The sequence below is a fragment of the Scomber scombrus genome, chromosome 1 (genome assembly GCF_963691925.1).
Source record: "Scomber scombrus chromosome 1, fScoSco1.1, whole genome shotgun sequence".
In the NCBI taxonomy this organism is placed as follows: Eukaryota; Metazoa; Chordata; class Actinopteri; order Scombriformes; family Scombridae; genus Scomber; species Scomber scombrus.
The window spans coordinates 35183330-35203946 of record NC_084970.1 but is presented as its reverse complement, the minus strand read 5'-3'; the positions used below and the strand labels follow the sequence as shown (position 1 = coordinate 35203946).

General features: G+C 35.6%; 1 protein-coding gene across 1 annotated transcript; it reads left to right on the top strand.

Moving 5' to 3' along the window:
* The first annotated feature begins 12385 nt into the window (after positions 1-12385).
* pole3 (polymerase (DNA directed), epsilon 3 (p17 subunit)) lies at positions 12386-19281 on the top strand. The gene is made up of 4 exons (XM_062425249.1): positions 12386-12762; positions 17237-17322; positions 17521-17639; positions 18067-19281. The coding sequence occupies exons 1-4, from the start codon at positions 12697-12699 to the stop codon at positions 18243-18245; spliced, it is 450 nt and encodes a 149-aa protein (XP_062281233.1). The 5' UTR covers positions 12386-12696; the 3' UTR covers positions 18246-19281.
* The last annotated feature ends 1336 nt before the right edge of the window (positions 19282-20617 follow it).

The following is a 20617-nucleotide window of genomic DNA, read 5'->3' as shown; positions in this document are numbered from 1 at the left end:
CACAATATCAGGGGGGATTGGGGCACTCTCTCAGTCATTTTGAAGGCTTTATGGAAAGATTGTACTTGGGATAAAATATGCAATTTGTATTCAAGTATATACTTCACTTTTTTTTCTTAAAAAAAAGAGTTTATACATTTTCCATTTTTTGTCAACATTGTCAAAAAGGTGCAAATTCTACTTTATGTTTATTTTATTACTCAGTGCTGTCGGTTTCATGGAAAACCAAAGAACCACTGAGAACAAAGTTTTAACTTTTAAACAATAAGTATATTTATTTTAATGACTTTTATTTATTTTACTACATGACTATTTTAATGCCCACCAATGTCTCAGTGGTGTAAAGTAATAAGCATATCAACTTAAACCCTCATCCTACCAATATATTTAACATATATAAGAGTTATTTATTGAGTTAATACTTGTCATGGGTCTTAATATAAAATATCACAGAATATCAGGGGGGATCGGGGCACTCTGTTAATTATTTTTAAGGCTTTATGGAAATATTGTAGGGTTAGGGATACTTTTTAAAAACATTTTATACATTTTCCATTGTTGTTAACATTGTCAAAAAGGTGCAAATTCTACTTTACGTTTATTACTTGTGAAGTTTCTATAAAGCCTTCATAATGACTGACAGTCGGTGCTGTCGGTTTAACGGAAAACCAATAAGTAAGAACCACTGAGAACAAGTTTTACCTTTTAACTACAAGTATATTAATGTATGAGTTTTATTTATTTTATTACACGACTATTCAATGCCCACCAATGTCTCAGTGGTGGACAATAAGCACATAAACTCATTATACCAACATAAAAGGATGACTTTGGACCCTGAGAATAAAATATACTGTAAGACACAAACAACCATTCTAGCAAAATCTTAATTTATTTCTTTTCAATACATTATTGGCTATGTAATTAATTTAATTTGTAAAAAAAAAAAAAAACATTATTATTAGATAGGTGCACATATGTAAAACAAAAAAGGCCTATATTACTACTTTTCTTTAATACATGTTGGAGCTTTTATCCCAAGTACAATCTTTCCATAAAGCGTACAAAATGATTGACAAAGTGCCTCAACTCCACCCTGATACTGTGATATTTTATATTAAATAGATTAATTAACCTTGCTGGTTGCTGCTTTTATGCTCTTATTTTAATGATGTGTTATGTTGTGTTTTTTCTGTCTTTTATATTGATGCTTTTACCATGTAGTGTGTTGAAATATGCTTCAAATGTAAAGTATACTACAAATAAAATGTATTATTATTATTGTTATTGTTACTTTCCACCACTGAGACCCAAATGTAAATAATTATATCTATTAAAACTGCCTTTGGGGAATTGGGTGCTTTTGACTGGGGTACCGTACAACCCCAATACAATGATTGACAAAGTCATGATAAATTTAAATGATACAATAAAGTACCTGTGAGACTATACCGCTGGGGTCTGCAGGTATTGGTAGGATTGAGGTTAAGTATGATTTTGAAGTACTTTCTGCTTTTACTTGAGTGTTTCCATTTGTATTTCTCTAGCACCATTTGCCATCATTAATTGTTCCACAACACTAATTTATCCTCTGACATTAATTCAACGAGCGGAATTTAATTAAATGACAGACTCACAGTTTTTCAGGTCTGTATTTAACCTTTGTGTCGTCCTCCCGGGTCGAATTGACCCTGTCTGTTTTGACTGTTCCTTCTTTCCTCCCTCCTTCTCTCTCTCTTTTCTCCCTTCCTTCTTTCCTCCCTCCCTCCTTCTTTTCTTCCCTCCTTCTCTCCCTCTTTCCTCCCCCTACCTTCCTTCTTTCCACTGTCCTTCTTTCCTTCCTTCCTCCCTTCCTCTTTTCCTTTCTCCCTCCCTTCCTCCTTCCTTCTTTCCTCCCTCCCTCTTACCTTCCTTCCTTCATTCTTTCCTCCATCCTTCCTTTCCTTCCTTCCTCCCTTCTTTCCTTCCTTCCTTCCTCCCTTCCTTCCTTCCTCCCTCCTTTCCTTCCTTCTTCCTCCGTTCCTTCCTTCCTCCCTCCTTTCCTTCCTTCTTCCTCCCTTCCGTCCTTTCCTTCCTTCTTCCTCCCTTCCTTCCCTGACTCGAGGACAACAGGAGAGTTAAACAACAGTCAGGAGCCCAAATGAACATTAAACCAGTTTTTCTTGCTGTAATGATTCCTCCTGTTCATACTGACCATTAGAAGATCCCTTCATAATGTTTACAATGGAAGTGATGGAGGACCAAATCCACAGTCCTCCTTCTATGCTAAAAAAATGTATTTAAAAGTTGATCTGAAGTTAATGTGAAGCTTTAACCGTCCAAATGTGTCAAATCAAGTAGATATCTTTCATTTTTACAGTGTTTTTAGTGCCAAGGTCCCTCTTTTTGTTACTATACTTCCACCACAGCTCAACAGGAAAACACTGTCTGAGGAAACACAAAGAAGGAATTTGATGCTAAAAAGACTGTAAATGTGTCAGATATCACTTGATATGACTAACTCAGACTGATGAAGCTCAATAGAAGCTGATCATCTACTTTTAACCTTCGTGTTGTCCTACCCGTCTGTTTTGACTGTTCCTTCCTTCCTCCCTTCCTTCCATCTGTCCTTCTTCCCTCCCTCCTTCTCTCTTTCTTTCCTCCCTTCCTTCTGTCCTTCCTTCCTCCCTCCCTCCTTCTTTCCTCCTTTTCCTTCCTCTCTTCCTTCTTTCCTCCCTTCTCTTTCTTTCCTCTCCCCTAGCTTCCTTCCTTCCTCCCTCCCTCCTTTCCTTCCTCCCTCCTTTCCTTCCTTCTTCCTCTTTTCCTTGATCCTTTCCTCCCTCCTTTCTTCCTTCCTTCCTTCCTTTCTCCTTCTTCCTTCCTCCTTTCCTTCCTTCCTCCCTCACTCCCTCCTTTCCTTCCTTCTTCCTCCCTTCCTCCCTCACTCCCTCCTTTCCTCCCTTTCTTCCTTTCTTCCCTCCTTTCTTCCTTCCTTCCTTCCTTTCTCCTTCTTCCTTTCCTTCCTTCCTCCCTCACTCCCTCCTTTCCTTCCTTCTTCCTCCCTTCCTCCCTATTTTCCTTCCTTCTTCCTCCCTTCCTTCCTTGACTCGAGGACAACAGGAGGTTAAATGACTGTGTGGACACACTGTGGATTTTATCCTCCATCACTCTACATTGAAAACACATTTGAAGGAGATCTTTTAATAGTCAGTATGAACAGGAGGAATGATTACAGAGAGGAAAACATCTTTCACTGCTCCTATGGACACCTGACTGCTGGTTTGAGACACTTGAAAAAATGTGACCCCGCCCTTTATCAAAACACCAGTATGTTTACTTTATGAACACCACAATAAATTAGAAGATGTTACTGGTAGACTTTGTATTTATCTCCTGCTTATTGCGCAACATTTACGAGGCTCATGACATCATCATGTAATAAACATGTGCAGTAACCTCATTACAAGATAGTTTCATTATAAGTTAACATGATTAAACTTTAACCTAATCTAATTTTTTGAATTGAATGTGCGTGTGTGCTGAGCATTGCACTAACAAGAGATAATGAGGAAGCTAATAACTTTCTGCTGTGCACCTGACCTTGTCCTTGAACTTTGGATCGTGTAAGGATTGTAAAACCACACAAGGCAAATTTGTGATATTGGTCCATATAGACAAAATAAAACTGACATTGTTTTTTCCTCACCAAAGGTTTCTTCCATTTGTCCTGATAACATTTCCTTGGTAAAACTGATCTTTGTCCATATTGGTGTTTTAATTAATTGTGTCTTTGTGTCTTTTTCTGTCTTTTACGACATATTAACAAGATGGCATTTTGTGATAAACATGATTTTTCTCAGGTTAGTTATAGCAATTAGTTTTGGTGAATGATTGGTGGAAAATTACAGATTACAGTAGGTTAAGTAGTTAAGTAGTTAAATAGTCTGATTAAACATTACATTTTAACATAATAGATAACATGGGATGAGAAAAACACTACCTGCTGTCTTTACATATGAAATAATTGATATTTATAGAGCATTATTCATTATTCATATGCATAATTTAAAAAAATATCTTCTTAGTTAAAAACATAGAAAAATGGCAAAACTCCAAAACCAAGAATGAACTTTTAACCTCAACCAAACAAAAGCTGACAACTAATTTTCTTTTAAAAGTCTGTCTGCACGCTTTTCAGTTTTTCGCCTTTCAAAGTAAAATACTGTGAACAAACTCCAGACAGATTTAGTTTGGCTGTTGCACAAAAGACCTGAAAGCAACAATAGATTTATCCTTCACAATCTGTGAACTTTGGTTTGACACACTGTGAGCAGCCTTTCTTTTATTTCTTTGTCGCTGAGATATTTTTTGGGCATTTATCAGACACAATGGTCGAGACAGATGAAAGGAAAGATGGAGAGAGATGAGCAGTAAAAGTTCCCTGGCTGGATTCAAACTCAAGACATTGTAGTTCATAGTCAGCATAAGTCACCAGCGTGTACCAACATAATTAGTCTTACAGTTTTTTGTCAATGTTTAAACACTAACAGTGATTCCTGAAGCTTCATCTTTTAAACCACCAACACTTGTAGTCAATGCATTTACTTAGTGTGCCAAACAGATCGACGTTTTCTGCTTTACACTCAGTTTGTAATGTTATAACCATAGACTGTATATAAGAAATGGACGTAACATCCGTGACGTCACCCATTGGTTTGTGGACTGCTGGTTGGAAGCGAATAGTTTCAGATCTGAGCAGCGCCATCTTGAAAATTTCCGGTGCATGCCAGGTAAAAAAAAAAACACGGATTCTGCTTATATGGGCATCAGGTGGAGCATGAGGCGCCCTCCTGAACCTGTGAATCAATCAACCTGTCAATCACGACGTAGCCACGCCCTAATGCATACCCTGCTTTATCGTCACATATAAAATCAGGGAGGCCAACATGTCCCAAATGAACATCATACTGCATTGAAGAAGGCTTTAAACTAGCGATTGAGACCATAAACACATTTTGAAAACGTTTACTGAGGTTAGAAATCAAGTGAGAAGTTGGTGAATGCTCCATTGACTTGTATAGAGACGGAAGTCCTTTTTAACACCAAAACGGTCGCCCCCTGGTGGCCTTTTGATAGAATGCCGTTTTAAGTTACTTCCGTGTTGGCATCATTTCAGAGGACCAGAACTCCCCGCCTGGTTATAACACACTTCTAGCAAAACTGTAAATATTGGTCCCTACATGCTGCACTATTTTGCCAATTGCCTTTCCACATTGAAACACTTTTTGGAAATCAGATCACTTATGAATCAGACTAAGGTGACCTGTTCAATGGGTAAATTAATACGTAGCTAGACAATCATCACAACTGTTTTTTTCTGGTTGACTCTTATTACAATACCACCTGTAGCCACTAGATGGCAAGACAAAGATTTCCCTTTAGCTACATACAGTAAGCCACATACTAGGCTACAGTGGAAAGTGACATACAGGAGTCTTAAATAAAATTCTTTCTGCTCTACAAATAATGATCAATCCACTATGGTCATCAAAAGATAAATTGTCAATCAGTTTACCTTCAAATACCTTTAAACATGGAGAGAGATGTCTACTTTACCATTAATTAAGAAGGGGACTACATATACTGTAGGTAAAACACATTTAAAGTATTTATGTGCAGTTCTTGAAGGTATTGTTTTTTCTTTACAAATAGCTTATTGTACTGGCACAATAACTAAGTTATCAGATAGAAAACATGTACTATTTAGTTTTGGTAACTGGCATGGTGTGAACATTCATATAACTGTCACCTATGAAAAGTTACAATGGTATGGCAGGTAAACCTGGTGAGCCAGGATTGTGTTGCAGACCTCTGCTGCTGTTGAGATGAGTCCTTGAGGGCAAGCAGAACAACAGTGTTTGTTATTCCATTAAAATGAGTGCTTGGTAGAATTTAGAAAAGTGAAGAAAATGCTAATTTCAAAACACTAATATAGCTTTACTTCATGCATACACTTCATTATGACAAGGTTCTGTATTGAGAAGGATTGAACAACATTATCTTTATCTTAACTTATGGCCTGCACACTGCTTGTGAAGCTCTGGAGGGCACGTTTGATGAAGATTGCATCAATGTCCTTCTTGAGGCATGATTTGATGAAATAGCTGCAGAAAAAACTGGAAGTCATCATCCTGCAGCATCCTCAGGAAGCCAAATGCCTCCCTCAACATGATGCTGTCAAATGAACCCGATGTCCTGATGGATTCAAAACTCTACATCAGGTCATATAGGTTCTCATACACTGTGTTTATGATTCTGATGTTGAAGGTCTATCTTGTGGATGAAGCTCTTTGCAGCCTTCGTGCAACAATATGGTCAACTATGCTGGTGCATTTGGATGACCGGGTAAAAAAACGGGCAATACCGCCCAGATCGGAAAAGGAACCTCTCACTGCTATGATCTGAGAAGAGGCTTTCTGCATGATCAAATTCAGTTGGTGTGCTGTTGGTGTATATGCTTGCGTGATGAGTTACTTTCTGTCACTGTTGGACAATAGACTGTTCAGTCTGTCCAGAAGCACACCGGTAATTGAATCAGACGTTGCATCCATAACATGGAGAAATTCAAAGAAACTCTCCTGCACTGCATGGTTAATGTCGATGTATCGCACCACAAGCACCAGCTGCGTCTCATCTGCTTGAATGGCTACAAATTTAGCAGACTTAACCTCCTCTGTTATATGTCCCCAGACGACCGCTAGCATGCACTCCAGAAGCTCAATCTGCACAATCTTTGACGTGCCCTTGAAAACACCTGCAGTTTTTCCGTTCTCCTCAAATATCTCATCTAACAATGCCACCAAGTTGACCAGGCCACGAAAAACGCCAGGGTTGTTGGAGCCCTCACTTTAGTCTCTGCCTCTTAAGGCTAACTCAAACACTCCACAAAACTTCACACAGTCAATCAGGCGGGCTTGGATGTGTCTGTGCTGAACTGCTAGCCTGTAACTCTCATCCAACTGAGTAGTAATGTTCACCCGCCCAAACACAGAAAATCTCAGACAACTGTCCATAGGGATCTTTGACCTTAAAAAACAAACATGTGACACGAATTCTTCAACTTAATGAGCAGCATGTCAAAGATCTACTCCTTGTAAATTCAAAATTAAACTTCCAGAAATACAATTTTCTGGGACCTTAGGGTGAAGTGGTGGGAGAGCAAAAGGGAGGGTGTCATTTGTGAGTCTCCATGGTTGAAATTACTAACAAACACAAATACACACACAGAGGCACACGTAACACTCGCACCCATCGACACAAATTCAATCTCCTAGTTCTTAACCTGTGGTCCAACAATAGACAGAACTTGTGGAAAGCCCAGTGTCAATGAACATTTGAACCATTGCCTGCTCATGCTTATGATGTTCCTGTGTGGTAGCACACCATGTACTGTCTTTTGCTAAACTCTGAGATAAAGTTTGCTGTGTTTGTGGAGGTCTTGATGCAGTGCAGCTGTCTGACTGTGAGCTAACATTAGCTGTCTCCTCTCTCAACTCCTGGAACTTTTCGTGTACTTCTCTGTGAGAGCTTCGAAGGCGGATGGAAAATGTTATTTTTGTTACCTTCTATCTTTCTGTAGTTTGCATCTTCTAATATATTTTTGGGTGTTTACAGTCACACTTTCCTTTTCCCTTCAATGAGAAAGTGTGTCTAAACTTAAGACATGTACTGTAGACTGTATATGATATATGATAAGAAATTAGTGGTAACATTCTGTATTTGCAGTGTGTAATAAATATAATGCATTTGTATTGACTGTAACACAATATTTACTCCTCGATCATATTATATAAAAAAATAAAAATCGTGGCCCATTGATATTTTTGATTTGTTTTTTGGGGGGGGCGTTTCATTATCTGCAGCGACCTGATGACATGTCAGGTTGAACACAATGAAAGAGTTTAACAGCAGCAGTGATTGTTCCCACAGCGCAGAACGAAACTCGAGCATCCTGGAGCGCTGCCCAGAAAACAGCTACAGAAGCTGGAACCTGGGTGGGCGTAGAAATTCACCTCATAGCCTCCTCTGCAATGTTTGTTTTTAAAAAATCCTTTATTTAGCAGGGAAGGGTCCCATTGAGATACAAGATCTCTTCTTTCAGGGGAGTCCTGGTCAAGACGGCAGCAGAAGCAATGTCACATAAAAAACAATTTCACATGATAAAACATATAAAAGCTACTCAAGGGAAAGAGTAGAAATAAGAGAAGCATACAGGCCATAACACATATATCTATAACACAGTTCATCTCAAGTCAAAGTTATATAAAACAGCGACATATTTCCTTTAGGGCAGTTTGTAAATGACCTTTTAAAGAGGGCAGGCAGTGCTTCTATGGTAATGGTATTTTGCAGCCCATTGCATGCCCAGGGTGCATGAAAAGGAGAAAGCAGTGTTACCAAGCGCTGAGTGCACCCCGGGAACACTTTTAAAGGAATCTGATTAGTAGATCTGGTACTATAGTTGCAGGATAAGATGCTGGAGATGTGAGGAAGTAGTTTACCTAACAACGGCGTCACAGTAAATAGCAACATGTATATTTTTATCCTCCGGTATAAAGAGGACTATTCTAAAGATTTATATAAAATGCAATAAGCCATTTTTTAAAATTCAGGATGAAGATGCATGCATGTAAATCACATCCCTACTTTAAAAAAAAACCTGGATTCTGCAAAAAATACCATTATCCCAAAACTAACAGCGAGTCAATTTCTGACTTCCACACCCTGTCTGTGGCTCTCAGCTCCGAGCCCACTGGACTGAAGACGTAAATCTTTTAAAAATACCTCATGAATATGTTAATGTGAATGTGTGTGTGCTGTTTTAACTGAACTTTTACATGCAGTATATGAGATACCGAGGCTCACCTTGCTGTGATATTGTGGTAATTGACTCTAAATGATGTGCAGAATCTGACAGATGTACGTTTATTGTTTACGCTGAGCTAAATATTATTTATGCTTTAATAAATTGTCTCTGTTTCTCTGTGTGGGCTGCATTACTGCTGCTGCTGCTACATGTGTGAGGAAGCCAGCTGCCATGGAAACCACCTAAATACCTTTTCACCCGAAAAACCCACCCCGACCTTCTCCACTCTGTTTGTGGGGAAGGTGTAAGCTGAGCTGGAGGTCTGCCCAGTCTCGGTTTTTTAACATTCATCGGTACATTAACACTTCAGTGTGATTTTTACTTATGTAGCCCAAATATCAGACATCACAAATGTCCCTAATGGGGCTTTACAACATGTACAACATCCTCTGTCTTCATACCCTCGGTTTGGATAAGGAAAAACTCACTCCAAAAACCATTTAAACAGGGGCAGATCGAGGAGTTGACTAAATCTGGGGCTCATGGTGCTTTCCAGTTGTACTCGACAGTGGTTCACATGCACAAAACTTAATTGTGTCAGGGACTTTCTCCTTTTCCACATGTTTTCCTGGTGTTGCCCCTCCTTCTTGTCTCTGGTTCATCTGTGTCTGCTTCTTTGTGTGTTTGCAGCTGGGAGTGGTCTGTGAATCACTGCCTCACCTAATTACACACCTACCTGCAATACAGTCATCATGCCATCCTCTCTGCTGCTGCATATAAGCCAGGCTCAGTCATCCACTCATCACCAGTTTGTCTGTTTCCGGTAGTGGTAACTGTGCCCTCTTCAATTTAGGGGGTGTAATAATTTCAATGTGTTAAATATAGATGAGGCATCAATTAATTCATTTATGTGACAAAAACAACTGAATTTAAGGGTTACATTAAAAAGCGTATTCATTTATTTAAAAAAAAAGAAAGACTATAGTGGCGAAGCGTCAGGGATAAGATAAGATAAGATAAGAAGTACTTTATTAATCCCTTGGAGGAGAAATTGAATGTCACCTTCTCACAAAAACAGCCAACATACAGCAAGGAAACAGACAGACTCAGGCAGTACAAGATAAGAGCAAAGCACCACATCAACATCAATCAAACAATACACAACACTCAGCAGTCAACAGCAATGTTCAGAGAAGATAATGCTGAATCTGTCAAAAACAAAAAGAAGGGGTACCAAGAAAGTTACATTGAGTTTGTCTTCATAGAAGCAATGGACAAAATTAAAGCCAAATGCATCTTTTGCAGTGAGAAACTGACAAATGAAAGTTTGAAACCCTGCAAGCTGAAGCGACACCAGACAACTAAATACCTTGTGATGGTGGGTAAACCCAAAGAGCTCATTGTCACGAACAGGCCCCAAAACATTAAGGACAGTTTTCCAACCAGAAGCAGGCAACGGTTGCATCTTTGGAGTGCTTTCCCCTTAATGTGCAAGTCAAAAAACCACACAACATTGGTGAACCGCTGATTAAGCTCTTACATCTTCTATCTTTCCTATCTCTGTGAGGAAAAGTGTGAACCCTTGCTTTCAATAACTGGAGTGTTCATTTTTTACAGGAATAACTTCAGCAAAAACTTTTCTGGTAACTGTTTATCAGCCCTGCACATCAGTTTGGACGAATTTGATCCCGTTGCAGAACAGATGTTGGATTTCTTGGCGAAGTATATTTCTGAAGAATTAAGGTCATGACTTTGACTCAGCTATTCCAAAACACTAACTTTCTTTTGCTCTAACCTTTGGGAGAACAACTTGTGGGTTGTCTCTTTTTATGGTAGATGGACTTTACTTCTATAGCACTTTTCTAGTCTTTTTGACCACTTAAAGCCCTTTTACACTACATGTCTCATTCACACACATTCATATACTGTTGGTGCAGCCATGGAGAGCAATTTGGGGTTAAGTATCTTGCCAAAGGACACATCACCATGTGGACTGGGAATCGAATTGCCGATCTTCCGATTGGTGGACTACCCGCTCTACCACCTGAGCCACAGCTGACCCACTTACTGTTGATACCTTGATATTCTCCTGTAGAATTTGCTGGAACAGCTCAAAGCTCTCATTAGTGATTTGGACGCCGTCCTTGTCCAGATGTAACAAAGCAGACCCAAACCATGGTACTACAACCACCATGTATCACAGATGGGATTAGGTTTGAATGCAGTGTTTGCTCATCAAACAAAACATTTCTCATGCAAGCTGAAAAGTTTGATTTTCGTCCGTCCACAGAACATTTTTCCAGTCGACCTCTGGCTTATCCACGTGGTCTTGAGCAAATTGTAGATGGCAGCAATGTTCTTTTTGGAGATTGGTAGCTTTCTCTTTGCAGCTCTGCCATGCACACCTTTGACCTTCAATGTTCTCTCGACGGTGGACTCATAAACATTGACTGTAGCCACTGTAAGAAAGGCCTTTAAGTTTCCTAGCAATACCCTTCGGTCCATGTGGCCTCGTGGACTATTACACTCCTGCTCTTTGTGTGATATGTGTTGGATGTCTCCCACTTCTACACAATCTGCCTGATAGTCGACTGGTGGAGTCCAAACTCTTTCAAAATGGTTTTGTAACCATTTCTTCTATAGTTGTCTTAAATCTCCTTTGTTCAACCCATGACACACTTCCACAAACCTGTGCTGTGAAGCTCAGACTTTGACAGTAAAGAACCAGATTTCTTTTTCTTAAATAAATCATGTATTTAAAAAAAAAACATATATTATTAATACTACAACAACAACAACTATAATACTCCCATTTTGTTGTACTTTAGTTGAAGTTAGAATATACTGTACTGTGATCTATTTCTATTTTGTTGTAAATTAAATATAAGAACATATAAGAATGAACACAATAATATTTAAGACTAATAATATCTCTGCAACATAATCAAATAATATCCCACACCCAATAAGTCAACAATAATAACCAATAAAAGACAACATAAATATTTATTTATTTGTTTATTAATGTTCCTCTTTCTCTTTATAAAATACATGAATAAACATGAGGTGCATACTTGGGAACACAACAGGACATAAAAATTATAAATATTTTTATATTTTTTATCAAAATAATAATAATAATAATCATCATTATTATTATTATTGTTAGTCAGCCATATTTTAAATAGATATATAGCTCATATATAAATACAAGACACAAATACATGAATAAATAAGAACAAATTATATATACAAAAAACCCTAAAAGTTATAAAACTAAACACATACAAGAAAATTATATTAAGAGGAGGAAAGACTAATCCGAATTATTGCAGTGCCCCGTCTTTACTAAAGTACAGATAATCATTATTTTACTACAGAGCAAAATGAACACGATACATAAATGTCATTCTTAAATATTTTAATTATTATTCAGTAATCTAGTCATTTATGTTCCTACTTTTATTTTGTTAATTACGTAAAGGTGGACGTACGTCAGGCATACGTCAGAGGTCGGAGTTGAGAGTTGACGAAGGAGGAGGGCTCGTGCTTGGAACGTTCGCGGGAAACGGCTCAAAACAAACCGGTTCTGATGGGCACGCGCTGACTGGCTCAATAAAACGTTAACGTCTCCATAGTAACGGCCGTTTACAAACTAACCGGTACCGTGAAGCTGAACGAGCCGGTAACGTTTTATTTAACTCGCGGCTTTAAACAGAGAGACAGCAGGTTAGCACGGATCAGTTAGCAGCTTGCTCTCAGTCGGGCTTCACACGAGGGGGGTTATTAACGGAGGTAACGGCTCTAACCGCTAACCGTTCACCGTTAACGGACAGCCGGTTGAAGGTGAAATGGCGGAAAGACCCGAAGACCTGAACCTACCCAACGCGGTGATCACGCGTATCATCAAGGAGGCGGTGAGAGCACCGAGCTGTGTCTGGTTAACTAATATAACATATAAACAGTGATATGCTAACTAATATAACATCTATACAGTGATATGTTAACTAATATAACATCTATACAGTGATATGCTAACTAATATAACATATAAACAGTGATATGCTAACTAATATAACATCTATACAGTGATATGTTAACTAATATAACATATATACAGTGCTATGCTAACTAATATAACATATAAACAGTGATATGCTAACTAATATAACATATATACAGTGATATGCTAACTAATATATTATATATACAGTGATATGTTAACTAATATAACATATACACAGTGATATGTTAACTAATATAACATATAAACAGTGATATGCTAACTAATATAACATATATACAGTGATATGCTAACTAATATAACATATAAACAGTGATATGTTAACTAATATAACATATAAACAGTGATATGTTAACTAATATAACATATATACAGTGCTATGCTAACTAATATAACATATAAACAGTGATATGCTAACTAATATAACATATATACAGTGATATGCTAACTAATATATTATATATACAGTGATATGTTAACTAATATAACATATAAACAGTGATATGTGAACTAATATAACATATAAACAGTGATATGCTAACTAATATAACATATACACAGTGATATGCTAACTAATATAACATATAAACAGTGATATGTTAACTAATATAACATATAAACAGTGATATGTTAACTAATATAACATATATACAGTGCTATGTTAACTAATATAACATCTATACAGTGATATGTTAACTAATATAACATATACAGTGATATGTGAACTAATATAACATATAAACATTGATATGTTAACTAATATAACATCTATACAGTGATATGTTAACTAATATAACATATAAACAGTGATATGTTAACTAATATAACATATAAACAGTGATATGTTAACTAATATAACATCTATACAGTGATATGTTAACTAATATAACATCTATACAGTGATATGTTAACTAATATATTATATATACAGTGATATATGAACTAATATAACATCTATACAGTGATATGTTAACTAATATAACATTTATACAGTGATATGTTAACTAATATAACATCTATACAGTGATATGTTAACTAATATAACATAAACAGTGATATGTTAACTAATATAACATATAAACAGTGATATATGAACTAATATAACATCTATACAGTGATATGTTAACTAATATATTATATATACAGTGATATATGAACTAATATAACATCTATACAGTGATATGTTAACTAATATAACATATACAGTGATATGTTAACTAATATAACATATATACAGTGATATGTTAACTAATATAACATCTATACAGTGATATGTTAACTAATATAACATCTATACAGTGATATGTTAACTAATATAACATATATACAGTGATATGTTAACTAATATAACATATAAACAGTGATATGTTAACTAATATAACATATATACAGTGATATATGAACTAATATAACATATATACAGTGATATGTTAACTAATATAACATCTATACAGTGATATGTTAACTAATATAACATTTATACAGTGATATGTTAACTAATATAATATATATACAGTGATATGTTAACTAATATAACATGTATACAGTGATATGTTAACTAATATAACATATAAACAGTGATATGTTAACTAATATAACATATAAACAGTGATATATGAACTAATATAACATCTATACAGTGATATGTTAACTAATATATTATATATACAGTGATATATGAACTAATATAACATCTATACAGTGATATGTTAACTAATATAACATTTATACAGTGATATGTTAACTAATATATTATATATACAGTGATATGTTAACTAATATAACATATATACAGTGATATGTTAACTAATATAACATATACAGTGATGTATTAACTAATATATTATATATACAGTGATATGTTAACTAATATAACATATATACAGTGATATATGAACTAATATAACATATAAACAGTGCTATGCTAACTAATATAACATATACACAGTGATATGTTAACTAATATAACATCTATACAGTGATATGTTAACTAATATAACATATATAAAATGATTAAAATAACTGTAGAGGAGTAACAGAAACTATTGGATGTCCTACTTTACTTTCTACTATTGGCAACTACAAGCATTTATTTGATATTTGAGTTATTTTTCTGTTAATTTTTTATTTAATCCACTGATTTTAGTGTTGCAACAATAAGTTAACATTATAGGAGCAGGTTATTATGGCACACAGAATGGGACTTTTATTTACATTTTAACTTTAAAGCTATTTGAAGGATACATATACATATCAGACAACATATATGCCAATACCAATATATCTGTGATAGACCAATATCAGGCAATAATATGGGTTAACTGATATATTGGTTGTATTTATGAATTCATCTTTTAACCTTTGGGATACATATTTATCCTTAAGTCATTTTTCTACAATAAATGTAGTAATACAGTAAAATACCATGCTTCCATTACATATCTTTGTCACAAGTGTTGGATAACATCATTGCAAACAAAAGTGCAGTTTATGTACATATTCTGTATATATAAGATTATCAGCCAATATATCGATATCGGTATATTTTCAACTCCTTAATATCGGTATCAACAGCCATCGGTCTGGCTCTACTCACAAGTGCCATATTTATTTTCTAATCGAGGGCAAAAGTGGGTTTTGCCCTCGACTTTTCCAGAGGAGCCTCATTACGATAAAAAAAAACATCTTAGGACATTAAACAATCTGCGGTTTATAAATGTGCAATATGCAGAAGTTCCTGATATTATATACATATGTGTGCATTCATCCTGGTATTTACACAGTAAGGACAGCATCAGTCTTTTTTTTAGGACACATAAGAAAGAATAACAAAAATAGCAATTAAACAGAAACTGAATTATAAAATACTTCTATAATCCAATATTATTTTCAGTAATGATCATTTAATCCTTTTATAATAAAACGTGAGGGGACATTTTAAGGATAAATACATTCCCCAGAGGTTAAAGGAGTTCACCATTTCTTAAAGGACCAGTTTGTAGGATTTAGTGGCATCTAGTGGTGAGTCGGTGAACACCTCCCTCCCGTCATCCTCATCTTCCAAGTGTGTTTTTATATTGTAATATTGTAGGGCTGACTATCGGTGCTTTCATAAGATATATGCGATTTTTTACATAAGTAATCATCAGTAATGTGGTTATAAGGACTAAGTGGATAAAGGGAGATAATAGAACAGCCTGTTAAGCTTTAAAAAAAAAAAACATTTATAATGTAATGCAGCCTTTACAAGCAGGAAAAGACACTTATTCCATAGCACCATATTAAAAATCTAAGACAATATCTATAAAATATCACGATATCGATTTATTACTCAGCCCTAGTAGAAACATAGTGATGCAACTTGGCAGGCATGTATGAAAGAGTACCAACTCCCTCTGTAGATATAAAGGGCTCAATCAAAGGTAACGAAAACACAACAATTCTTATTTATTAATATTATAATATAGTTTGTTCCACTAGCCGTTAAATTATACAGACTGCACCTTTAAACCAAAAGTCAAATGAACCTTAAAGCTGTTTTTCTTGCTGTAATCATTCCTCCTGTTCATACTGACCATTAGAAAATCCCTTCATAATACTCTTACAATGGAAGTGATGGAGGACTAAATCCATAGTCCTCCTTTTGTGTAAACATGTATTTAAAAGTTGATCTGAAGCTAATATGAAGCTTCAGTCGTCCAAATGAGTCAAATCTTCATCTTCTATGTTTCAACGTTACAGTGTTTTTAGTGCCAAAGTCTTTTAGTTACTATACTTCCACCACAGCTCAACAGGGAAACACTAAGAGGGAATTTGATGCTAAAAAGACTGTAAATGTGTCAGATATCACTTGATATGACTAACTCACACTGATGAAGCTCAATAGAAGCTGATCATCTACTTTTAAATGCATTTTTTACACTGAATGTGGATTTGAAGAAGATATTTTAATGGTCAGTATGAACAGGAGGAATGATTACAGAGAGGAAAACTTTTAAGAGCAAATGTTGCATATATGGTAAGACCCACTTTTTTTAACCAGAGGAGCCTCATTGAGATTAAAAACCTCCCAGGATACATAAAACAGAACACAAAAACAAGAATTAAACAGAAACTGAATTATAAAATACTTAATAAATAAATAAATTACTGAAAATACAAGTTACAAAATACATTTAATAGAGAGAAAAACAGACGTAGGCAGCTTGATGTTATTTATTCATTTTTTGTAACTTAATTATTGCTCCCTGTTGTTTTAGTTCTCGTCCTTGAGTAAAATAAATAAATATCTCTCAGCCTGCTTGTGTGTTGTCTGATGTGTGAACGTAGCTTTGAGCTAACTCCTCCGCACCGCTTGTTTCCAACAGCTCCCAGATGGGGTGAACGTGTCAAAAGAAGCAAGAAGGGCCATTTCCCAAGCTGCCAGCGTGTTTGTGCTGTATGCAACGTCCTGGTAAGAATAATTTATAATAAAATAATAATAAAAAAGACATTTAGAGAGTCTGAACCTAGAGGACTGATTCACAAAATTAACATAAAATGGTGTTTAATGCGTTTCCATCAGTCATTATCAAACTGGACCACTGAATATGATTTGTGAGACTTTCCATTTTAGAATAATATGTTTTTTTCTCTTTGTGTGTCGTTTCAGTGCGAACAACTTTGCGATGAAAGCAAAGAGAAAAACTCTGTACGCCGGAGACGTCTTGGCTGCGATGGAGGAAATGGAGTTTGAACGATTCATGGAGCCTCTGAGAGAAGCTTTGGAGGGTCAGTGACTCTTTTTAAAGTCCTAAAACAATAATGAGACACCTGTATGAGCAGTGAGAGTTTTTCCCTGCTGTAATCATTCCTCCTGTTCATACTGACTATTAAAATATCTCCTTTAAATGTGCTTTCAATAGAAGTGATGGAGGACAAAATCCACAGTCTGCAAAAATGACAACATTTATCCTCCTTAGTAAAATAAAGTAGTTTTCTTCTAAACTCTTTTTTTAGCACAAATTTCCCCTTTTTTTGTTAGTATTCCTCCTAGGGGTGGGTAAGGCAAAAATATCATTATATCATGATCTTCTTGTTATGGTTGCTGAGCTACGACTGAAGGAGCAAATGATTAAAAAACAGATTAAAAATGTGAAATTTAACGACTCTTATTAAGTTTCTAACGATGCTTTGTGGGCATTTTTGTGTTCAACAGTGTACAAGAAGGGCCAGAAGGGAAAGAAGGAAGTGTCGGAGCAGAAGCGCAAAGACAAAGAGAAGAAGAACGACTCCGAGAACGACAAGAGCAGGGAGGAGGAAGAGGAGGAGGAGGAGCGCATGGAGGAGGAACCCGAAGCGGAGAACGAAGCGGAGGAGGAGGAGGTGGAGAACTGATGATGTTCACCTCTCTGAGGTTATCGCTGTCTGGACGAGAAACGTTAACAGAGCCAACGTGTTCATCGGAGAGGATGTTACGTTACATTAAGTTACGTGATGTGACGTTACATTACGTTGCGTGATGTTACGTTACTTTGCGTGATGTGACGGTACGTTATGTTGCGTTACGTGATGTTAGATTACGTGATGTGACATTACGTTATGCTGCGTTACGTTATGCTGCGTTACGTTATGTTGCGTTACATTATGTTACGTTACATTGCGTGATGTGACGTTAAGTAGAGTCTAGTCTTCCAATCAGACGTCCGACTAAAACCCGAGAGTTCAATCAAAAAGCACAACGAAACCACAACTTTAAAATACGTCCCGATTTTTTTTTTTGTCGTAGTCCATTTTGTATTTTTCATAATTTTATAGATCTGCGTCAGCTTTTGATACAAATGCTGTTTTGTTTCCACGGTAACTGGATTTTATTGACAGTAAAAAAAAAACATATTGTGTGTGTACATTGACTCATTCTGGCTCTCATCTGTCCTCAACGAACAAAAAACACGCTGTCGGTAAAATCAGCTCCTAAAGATCGATTCTTCGGAGAACACCAGCAGTTTGTTTAAAATCAAATATTCACAATTTACCATCACGATATCGCAACCTTTTAAAACACAATCTCGGACTTTGAGAAATATGAACGTCTTTTTCTACAAAAGCAGTACTGTCTAAAACTAGCAATACTTTTGATTTAACTCGGGAAATATTTGATTAAAAAATTTGGCCCTAGTTTTGACTTTTAAAAACTAGCAAAATGTGAGAAATAATGTGTTGAAATAAAAACTGCATTTAATCAAATGAGATCAGAAAAAGTAATTATAAATGTTTCTAAAAGCTGTGATGATTAACTACTGTGTGAAAAAAAAAAAAAGTTTTAAAAGAAGAAAAAAATAAAGATAGTCGATCCTTTTTGTTACTTTATGCTGAGTTTTTGAACCATTTATACATTTTGTAGAGTTGTAAATGACTGGCTGAGATTTTTCCAATAAATATTTTGTACAAAAAAAGCAAAAATTGTTGAGTCGTGACTGCTGACTACACACAAAAAAAACACTGAACGCTCCATCGACAGGGTTTGCAATGCATTCTGGGAAATGTAGTCAGTTATTTTATCATTCAGTTCTTAACATTCCCAAACCTTATTCACTATTATTAATAATAACAGACGCTAGAAGATATACATACTGAACAATGATGACCTTTTTAGTTTATTATATTTAAATAGAAGACTTCATTTTTATTTAATTCCAGATAAAAATGTAAGCTTTGTTATACACATCTTGAAGCTAATTCTGTATAATTAATTGAAGTCTAGATCTATCATTATAGTAGTTTAGAGCTTTGGTGCTGTTGGCTGTACAAAACTAGACATTAATTCATCTTTGGCTGCAGGAAATTATAACATTTTTCACTATTTTCTGACCATTCATAGAGTAAACATCACATTTTTTTAAAAGTCAGTAGCAGCCAACAAATTGCAAACATGTAATTGAGATGATTCACTATCTGATTAAGCAGCTGTCATCATGAGATCAGGAGACTTAATGGAAGGTAATGTGTGAAGTGAAGCTTGAATTTAAGAATTTTTTTTTTTACTTCTAGCAGGTGTAATTAATCTATTAATCATGGCTGCATTAAACTCAAGTGTGTATGTGTCACAAATAAGCCATGATTAATGTGATAATTATTAAACACTTACCTGATGACTAACAGCAACACTATGTAGGACTCTTTAGCAAATAAATTAGTACTGTCCTTGTGTTGCAGGTTTTTTGGGGTAGTTTTCCTCCTTAATCTGAATAAAACGTCAACACAAACCCTGTTGTACTAATCCTTGACTATTGTCGGTTACTCCACTGGTTGATTTGTCTGCAAAATTGTGAAAAACTGTCAGTTTACAGTGAGATCTTTCAATCAATTTCTATTCCACCACCAGTGTCAAAAACCTCAAGCTTTTTAATTTACTGTTACTTAGAAAAACAGATTTGAGAAGCAAAAACTGGATATTTGGCCTGTTTAGTTGAAAATAATGAGTTTTCCATTTAATTGTTGCAGCTCCACACAAATTGGACATGCTTAAAATGTTAACCCAAAGTACAACAGTTGAGTAAATATTCATATTCCACTAATTATTAGCTACCTTTAATATGAATACACAAGTAAAATGAACAATTTATAGCAAAAAGAACTGCAGTTTAAGTTTAAAAGAATCAGCATTGAGGAATTCTGATTTTACATTGATAGTAATTCACTAAACTTCTATATTTTGTCTAATGCACTTATATACACACATTTTTCACATATGCTGCTGGGATGTGAAT

What these genes read in the sequence shown, in the direction of transcription:
- pole3 (XM_062425249.1), top strand. Translation starts at nt 12,697, where the DNA reads ATGGCGGAAAGACCCGAAGACCTGAACCTACCCAACGCGGTGATCACG. An exon ending in CGCGTATCATCAAGGAGGCG is followed by an intron (nt 12,763 to 17,236) that starts GTGAGAGCACCG and finishes TGTTTCCAACAG; the next exon opens with CTCCCAGATGGGGTGAACGT. An exon ending in TCTGAGAGAAGCTTTGGAGG is followed by an intron (nt 17,640 to 18,066) that starts GTCAGTGACTCT and finishes TGTGTTCAACAG; the next exon opens with TGTACAAGAAGGGCCAGAAG.